Source organism: Tasmannia lanceolata, unplaced genomic scaffold (assembly GCF_043159265.1).
Source record: "Tasmannia lanceolata isolate RefF3 unplaced genomic scaffold, GAP_Taslan_0.1 ptg000019l, whole genome shotgun sequence".
Lineage (NCBI taxonomy): Eukaryota > Viridiplantae > Streptophyta > Magnoliopsida > Canellales > Winteraceae > Tasmannia > Tasmannia lanceolata.
The window spans coordinates 14317447-14326746 of record NW_027518696.1 but is presented as its reverse complement, the minus strand read 5'-3'; the positions used below and the strand labels follow the sequence as shown (position 1 = coordinate 14326746).

The 9300-nt window shown below is 38.2% G+C and overlaps 1 protein-coding gene across 1 annotated transcript; it reads left to right on the top strand.

Annotated features, from left to right (window-relative positions):
- Positions 1-3624: 3624 nt before the first annotated feature.
- On the top strand, positions 3625-8214 carry LOC143852948 (putative auxin efflux carrier component 1b). The gene is made up of 6 exons (XM_077362619.1): positions 3625-5437; positions 6311-6617; positions 6728-6813; positions 7158-7315; positions 7632-7708; positions 7826-8214. Exons 1-6 carry the CDS (start codon positions 4312-4314, stop codon positions 7890-7892), a joined length of 1821 nt encoding a protein of 606 aa, XP_077218734.1. The 5' UTR covers positions 3625-4311; the 3' UTR covers positions 7893-8214.
- Positions 8215-9300: the final 1086 nt, after the last annotated feature.

Genomic DNA, 9300 nt, shown 5'->3' with positions numbered 1-9300 from the left:
AGTTTCACCTCACAAGTTCAGGTCCGGGTGGTATGGGCTGGGTCACAAATGACTTGGAATCTTACGGGTCACTATTTGGTGAACCCAACCCCACTTATATGAGCCAGGGAGACCCGCAGGTCACCATTTTTTTAAAATCTTTTTTGCTGTTTTTTATTCATACACTATAATAGGATGAGCCAACATAATCATTTCCATAGGATGATCCTAGCCCTTTGATCTATGGAGGAATTGCATATTATTATTTATGGAAAGCACTATAGATTGGAGAGCTAGATCATGGTTTTAAATTTCGGATTTCGGTCGGGACCGAAATCGAAATTTGCCGAAATTTGGAATTTCACGAAATACCCGATTTAATGTAATTAAAAAAAAAACTGTTACAAAATTTCAGTACGAAATTAATTCAAAAATATTTTTTAATTATTACCGAATTTCGGTGGCGTCTGAAATGGGTATCGAAACCGAAATTTAAAACCATGGCTAAGATCATCCTATGGAAATGTTTTTTGGGTCACAACCTATTTACGTTGTGTTCCATCACATGGACAGTTTAGAATCTTTAGGTCATTCTGTGATGTGGTCCGTATACTACTTTCTAAAAACTACAGGACTGTAAGGGCTTTCACTGTATAAAATCTCGATCATTTGGGTTTTTATGGGCACCCGTAATTTAATGACCCAGACTCGTAAATTGGGGTCCGGGTCATTTTTTGCCAGGTCTACTAAATGTGCCGGGTCCAAAAGAATCCGTTGGACCATCCGGGTCCATTGGCAGGCCAAATTATTTCATTTCTGAATGTGTTTCTTTTACGCTAAAAAGGATAAGGGATAATTACATTTACACCCCCTCTAGTTTCTGACACATCCACTTCCACCCCTATAGTTTAAAACGTGACAAATACACCCCTGTAGTTTCAATTTGTTTAAGGTTTGCCCCCTCAGCTGAAGGTTCGTCCATAGATTGAAGGGTTAAGATGATCCGATGGAGCTGATTTTTTGGGCACACCCTATCTATGTCAAGACCCATCAAATGAACACTTTGGATCATCCAAACAATGTGGGCCCACATTATTTGGATGATTTTTTGGTAGTGTTTGGATTCGGGTATGGGCCCACATTATTTGGATGATCCAAAGCGTTCATTTGATGGGTCCTGACATAGATAGGGTGTGCCCAAAAACGCAGCTCCATCGGATCATTCTAGCCCTTTAATCTATGGACGAACTTTCAGCTGAGGGGGCAAACCTTAAACAAATTGAAACTACAGGGGTGTATTTGTCACGTTTTAAACTATAGGGGGAAGCGGATGTGTAAGAAACTAGAAGAGGTGTAAATGTAATTATCCCAAAGGATAATTTAGGTAGGGGTATTTTGGTCGTTAAAGCAATTTAGAACAAATCCCACTTTGAAAAGAATAAAAAAATCAGAGAAATAAAAGCTCTCTAGACAACTAGTGGAATCATTACAAATCGACAAAATCCAGAACCCTATTTCACGCGTGACTCTGACACGTGTCACGCATCTGTATCATCATTTCGGCCGCAGGGTGGAATCTTTTAATTAGTAATAAAATAACGACACGGAAACGATCCTAACCCCGATATTTTACAAATATCGGCCGATATATCTTTAGCTATTTAAGTATGCTACAATATGATATGATCACTGATTAAAGTGGAGTTAACGAGAAAATGCCAGGCACAAGTTATCATTAATCAAGAAGTTGGAAAAGGGTGTAAAAAGTAAAAACCACAAATAATGGATAAAAGTAGAGAAATGATTTCAGCACAACCATGTTTCGATAATTACACTAACTCATGTGGTCTTTTTCTTATATAAAGAGATGTCAAAGATTATTACAGTTCCCACAAGCATGGTTTCAAATTTTGGCGGAAAACTGAAATTTTGGATTTCGGTCGGGACCAAGGCTGAAACTGAAACGTCCCGAAACTGAAATTAGGCCACGTTTGGATAGCCACAAGATTTAGATTTGGATTTAGTTGACCTTTTGAACTGGATCAGATCCTAAAAATTTTCAAATCAGCTACAACAGTGTAAAAAATTCCGATTTTCAAATCTGTTCTGTGAGACATTATTTGGAAATTAATATTTCTGGTAACTTCCTTCACCGTCGCTGCTCCTCGACGTTGCTCCGGCGGCAGCGAGACATCTCTCTCTCTCTCTCTTAAAACATGTTCATGAAGATGATGGATGTATTTTGTATCCAAAACTCAAATCCAAATCAGAATACAAATGCATGAGGTATCCAAACGGGCCCTTATTGAAATTTACCAAATTACTGAAAGGGAGAGACATTTTCACCCCAGTACTACGATTCACCCCCCTTTTAGCATGATTTGACGTCAAAAAAACGTTAAAGTTGCCCACTGTTCACGTTATAAGGGGGCGAATGCGTACTACAGAGCGGGTGAAAATATCATCTCCAAATTGCTGGTAAAATATTAATTTTTTTCTTTATAAAATTTCGGCTGAAACCTAAATTTCCGTAATTTAGGCCCAAAAAACCTTCATTTGAGTGCTTCTACCGAATTTCGGCCGAAATTTCAAGATTTTGGCCAATTTCTATCCTGTTTAGATACCTCATGCATTTGTATTTTGATTTGGATTTGAGTTTTGGATACAAAATACATCAATCATCTTCATGATCATGTTTTAAGAGAGGGAAGGAGGGGTGGATGTCTCGCTGCTGCCGGAGTAACGTCTAAGAGCAGCGACGGTGAAGGAAGTTGCCACTCACAAAACATATTTGAAAATTTATGCTCTGTTTGGTTGCCGGGTTTTTTTTGTTCCCGGGAGTTATGTGGGAGAAAAAAATACCCTGGGAGATAGGTGGGAAAAAAAGAAGTCCTGGAAGTATCCTGGTAAAATAAAAATTCCATGTTTGGTTATGTGGGAGAAAAAAATACCCTGGGAGATATGGTGGGAGAAAAAAAAACCTTTGTTTGGTTGCTTGAACTGTTGGGTAGAAAAAAATTCTTCTCAAGCTTATTTTTTGTTCCTGAGTTTATTTTTGTTCCTGGGGTTATCTTGGGATGGGATGAAAAGGCAATCATTACAAAAGTGGGATTAAAAAATTCACCCCACAAGTAATCATTACAAGAGTGGGACTAAAATAAACCTAGTGCTAAAAGGCAACCAAACATGGGATGGGACCAAAATTTAACTTACTCTCCCACAAAACTCCCAGGCACAAAAAAAACCCGGCAACCAAACAGAGCATTAAGGATCTGATCCAATTCAAAATATCAACAAAATCCAAATATAAATCTTGTGGGTATCCAAACGTGGCCATAAGCAAAACCGAAATTTAAAACCTTACTTGCCAGAAGCTCTCTCCATCAATTAAATAGAAAAGACAGGCTGAGATTGTGCAATTACTAAAACAGCGAGTGCCAATATTAGTACCCTAATAAAAGGCTAAAAATATTAAAAATAGCTTCAAATCTTCGAACCAGGGTCAATACTGTTTGAGTATTTCGATTCCTTAACTTTTTCATTGGTTGCCCCCCCCCTCTCTCTCTCTCTCTCTCTCTCTCTCTGCATATATAATCTGAGAATTATCAACTAAAGTAGACAAAGCTCTTTTCTTTCTTGTCTGCCATTAAAATCCCATAAATATAACACAACTCACTTCGAAAGCTATATCTCTCTCTCTCTCTCTCTCTCTCCTTTAAAAGAGTTCGCCGGAATTATCACGTCGGAAAATCTTTTTCCGTCCGTTTCGTCATTTTCTCCGGCATATTTTGAAAACCCAACGTTCTTGTAATGGGCTGACCTGTTTTTATAAACTGATTCCTTTCCTCTTCCTCATTTCTCCACACCTCCTCACTTTAGTACTCAACGAACGAAACCCCCTGTTCTTCCCCATCTAGTTTTTCTGCCGTTTTTTTCTACGAGAAACGCCGTTTCGGAAAGTCTTTTCATCATTCTTCAGGGAAAAATTTCATCTGGGTTCTTCGAATCTCCGCGTTTTCTTACTTGGGTCGTTGCTAGATTTGTACAAAAAGCAGTTTTACTTGTTCTTGCCGAGCTGGTTTTACTGCCGTTTCTTTCAACGAAACCGCCCGTTTCGAAAAAAAAGTGTTTTATCATTCAGCAGGGAAAAATACCATCTGGGTTATTCGATTCACCTCGTTTTCTATCTTGGGTCGTTACTAGATTTCTACAAATATCAGTTCTACTTGTTCTTTCAAAGTTTCCTCTAATATAAAAAAAAAACCCCAAAACAGAGTTCTTGTCATTCTCTTGATTAATACTCTTCTTTGTTCTTTCCCTTCACCTTGAAAAATGATAAGTGCAACCGATCTCTACCATGTTCTCACAGCCGTGGTCCCCCTCTACGTTGCAATGATCCTTGCGTACGGTTCCGTAAAATGGTGGAAAATTTTTACGCCTGATCAATGCTCTGGTATCAACAGATTTGTAGCCTTATTTGCAGTCCCACTCCTTTCATTCCACTTCATTTCCACCAACAATCCATACACCATGAACCTCCGTTTCATAGCCGCAGACACCCTTCAAAAAATCATAGTCCTCATAGTTCTATGTATTTACACAAAAACCAGCTCAAAAGGCTCTCTAGAATGGACTATCACACTATTTTCCCTATCAACACTCCCCAACACTCTTGTCATGGGAATACCCCTTTTGAAAGGAATGTATGGGTCTTTTTCAGGGGGTCTAATGGTTCAAATAGTGGTCTTACAATGCATAATTTGGTACACTTTGATGTTGTTTTTGTTTGAATATAGAGGGGCTAAATTGCTTATTGGGGAACAGTTTCCAGACACTGCTGGTTCTATAATTTCTTTTAGAGTGGATTCTGATATACTTTCTTTAGATGGAAAGGAGCCTCTCCAAACTGAGGCTGAGATTGGTGAAGATGGAAAACTCCATGTTACAGTTAGGAAAAGTACCAGTTCCCGGTCGGAAATCTTTTCCCGGCGATCCCACGTATTAAACTCTGGCGTTTCACTCACTCCTCGCCCTTCGAATTTGACAAATGCAGAGATTTACTCTTTGAATTCCTCGCGAAATCCTACTCCTAGAGGGTCTAGTTTCAATCACACTGATGTTTATCCTAATGGGAAGAGTGCGAATAATGCGAGTCCTAGGCAATCCAATTTTGGGAATTTAGGGTTTGATGAGGAGGTTGGGATGGGTGGTTTTGGAATTACTAATCCGTCGAGGGCGAATGGCGGTTATCCGGCGCCACCGAGTGCCGGAATATTTTCTCCGGTGGCTGGTGCGAAGAAAAAGACTAATGGGAGTGAAGGAGGGAAGGATTTGCATATGTTTGTTTGGAGTTCAAGTGCTTCACCTGTTTCAGAAGGGGGGATTCATGTGTTTAGGGGAGGGGAATTTGGGAATGAGCATGGTGGGGTAGTGCATTCAGCTGATTACCAGCAAAAAGGTTAGATTTTCAGAGCTTATTTTGTTTTTGATTAATTTTACTATCCTTGTAGAAATAGTAATTTTATTTCATGGGAGTGATTGAATTTTTAGTTTGTTGTGTTGTCCTTTTCCTATTTATGGAATGCTTTTTTTGACTGGTGGAGCCTTTGTGGGGTTGTCTTAAAAGCCATTATTCTTGGATGTTTGTCTATTTGTTTTATTTGTGGGAAAACAGATTTCTTGTTTGATTGTTTTGTTTCTGATATGGGTCTGATCTTAAATCTGTTCTGAGCTGGGTCATCTATAATTTCCATGGGATTTTGTCCCAAGTTTCTGTTGCTGGTTATTTTTGTAATATCATGTTATTTATTGTACCTGTCTATTTTGTTTTTTCCATTCCATCCTGCTAGGGCTCCTATTTTTCACCTGTTCTACCTCACATCATTTCTTTTCCTAGTCCTGTTTTTATATCATATTTAACAATTTCTCATTCTTATCTCTTCAATGTTTTCCCTTTATTAGACATTCTGTGACATTAGTAAAACTTGTTTGATATCCTTATTTTGTTTATGTTCCCTTTCATCTAATCTCCCATATTCCCTTTTGCCCATCCCTATTTATTTTGTTTCTGCTTCCTACTACCATGGCCTTCTATCTGATCTTAACTTCCAATCCCTTTTCTCATTCATTTTCTATTTCATAATTTGGGTTTCCTCCATCTAATCTCCCATTTCCCCTTTTTACCCTTCCCTTTTTTTTTTATTCTGCTTCCTACAACCATGGCCTTTTATCTGGTCTTAACTTCTAATGTTTTTTTGCCCCTTTATTTTGTATTCTAATATATAATTTGGGTTTCCAAAGCTTCCAACTGATCTCCTTTCTATGATCTCAGAAGCTCACCAAGATGCCTACGAAGAGTACGGTCGTGATGAATTCAGCTTTGGGAACAAAACTGTCTCAAGAGGGGGTAATTCTCTATCGAAAGATCAAGACGGCCCTACCCTTTCAAAGCTGGGGTCTAGCTCCACAGCTGAGCTCCACCCAAAGAGTGGCATTCATGGTGATTCTAGGCCAACTTCAATGCCACCTGCAAGTGTCATGACCAGGCTCATTTTGATCATGGTTTGGCGTAAGCTTATTAGGAACCCAAACACATACTCGAGCCTTATAGGTCTAATTTGGTCTTTGGTCTCTTACAGGTGCAAATCCTATTAGCATGAACTTCTCTTCTTACCTACCAAAAAAAAACTTTTCTTGTTTTTATCTGTTGACAAATCTCTCATGTTTGCTTATGGGCTTTTTTTTGCAGGTGGGGGATTGAAATGCCTGCGATTGTTGCCCACTCTATCTCTATCCTTTCTGACGCCGGTCTCGGAATGGCTATGTTCAGTCTCGGTATGTTCCAAATTCAAGCTAAAAGTCTTAACCTTAGGTGATCTTTCATGAGTATTTCTTTTAGAGTATTAGTCTTCCAATACCATAGATTAACTTTTCATTCAGTTATATCTGGGCTCATGAATATGGAGGGCAAAATTGTTGTGCTTAATAAATAACCAAACAGTCCAGCATCATCTCTGTTTTACACTCTGCTCGGATTATTTTATGGTGGGTAGAAAAGCTAGGATTGAAATTCGCAAATCTAGTGAAATTTTGGTTTAGTAACAAATTGGAATTCATTGTTTTATGTATATTACCCACAACACAAACTATCGCAGGCTAATAACTATGGATAATTGCAGGTTTGTTCATGGCTTTACAGCCCCGGATTATTGCCTGCGGTAATTCTGTTGCGGCCTTTGCCATGGCTGTTCGATTTCTCATGGGCCCAGCTGTGATGGCTACTGCTTCAATAGCTGTAGGACTTCGTGGCGTCTTCTTACGCATTGCTATTGTTCAGGTAAATTAAACCAAATCCTTCAGGTTGAAAATGGAGCTAAAATTCTAATTTTATATCATGTTGTGCTCATTTGTCATGAAGATTTTCTAAAGGCTTAATTAGCCAACCCAACCTAGTTTAGGACAGAGGCTTAGTTGTGTTGAGTTGAGCTGAGTTCATTTGTACAAGAAACTAGACACGATCCAAAACTCCATTAAACTAGCTTAAGAGATAAATCTAAAGAAATGCAGTGTCATTAAAGCTTTCTACTTTCTGGGATTTTATTTATTTACATATATTTCCCAGGTTTTGATATGTTAAGCCATTAAATTTGCAGGCAGCACTTCCACAGGGAATTGTTCCCTTTGTCTTTGCCAAGGAATACAATGTGCATCCAGACATTCTAAGCACTGGGTATGATCTCTTTTAGTTCTCTGGTTTCAGGCATTTAAGTTTGCTGTTTTGTTTGTTTCAGAGCTGTTTGAAAATAGGATGGTGGTAATTCTAATGGATTTTTATTACTTCCTGCAGAGTTATCTTTGGAATGTTAATAGCTCTCCCCATTACTCTGGTTTACTATATTTTGCTGGGACTTTGAAGAGCTAGTGAAAGATATCTATCCATCCAAGGTAAAAAAATATCTTGTAAATTGTACCCTTTGGTGGATTTTACTACGTCTGACTGAGCAGCTGACATGTGTGGGAGGGTGAAAACTGGTAGCCAAAAGCAAGCGAAGGATTTTGTTAGATTTTTTGAAATTTCCTTCTTTTTGATATTCCAATCTCCTTAAAAAGTGAGAAGGGGAAAGTTAAAGCTGGGGAGCACTCTTGTGAGGAATTTTGTTATTTTTGGCTTTTTGGCATCTCTCTCTCTTTCCTTAGAAGAAGGGAATCAATGTTTCTATTTTTGTTTTGATTTTATTTCCCACAGGCTACTGATATTAAGGTGAGAATCACTTATCCAAGTTATCTAACAAGGGCTATTTTATCAAATTACACTCACTACCTTTCCTTAAACTGGACTTTGTCTCTGGCCTTATTTTATTTCTATAGTAAAACTTTATTTGCTCTTCCCATTATTAGTGCCTAAATTGGGTGATTTATCGTTTGTCGCCTCCAATGATCCAAATTGTTTTGCTCTCAAGGGTAAACAGGAGGTACCATGTCCTGGCTCCTATACCACTTGTTGGGACCCCGGTAGAACTCACTCTTAAAACTAGCCGTAAGGGTAGTATGCCCAAGTCCTTATAAGTCCTCCACATCTGGTTCTTACTTCCGATGTGTCGTCTTTGCTTTAACGTGGAATCCCAACAGTTCTGTCAAAAAGCCAATCCGACCTCTTCTAAACTGATCTCTCGATCTCTACTAATGGATTTCAACCATAATCAGCAAGCAATATGGTAGTATATCTAGTAGCTGCATTTTAGAAGGTATTAGAGATTATTCATTATCAGGTGCTGTCAATTAATATTACCTCCCAGCTAGGAGGCACCAACTCTGTCCAGCTCTTTCTTCTTGTACTAATGATTTTGCAACATTAGGTTTTATAGTTGTTTGATTGATAAGAAAAGCCTTGCGACCTCATTGCTGCCACTACCAAGCAGGATTCAAGGGAGTTTGGTGTTTCTTGTAGCTGCCGTTGCCACACCAGAGTCATGGCTCTTACGGCCGTAATTAGCAAAATGAGATGGGAAAAATTCCTTCAATACGGCAATGGTTGAAAATAGTTGTATTAATAAAACGTAAACATGAAAACCACATTAAAAATTGTCATATGCAAAATATAGGGGGTAAAATTGAAAAGCTGGCAAAAAAAAAAAAGGTGTTTTAAATGTTTCTTTATTTTTTTTTTGTAAAATTTTCAAAGAGACCGAGTATTAAACAGGAAACTAGGAAAACATGTTTTTTTTTTAATTTTTTTTCATTAAACATGATAATAGAAAAACGTGTTTTTTTTCAAAAAAAAAAAATGCCATTTAAAATGTAGTTTTGTTAACTATGGTTGCA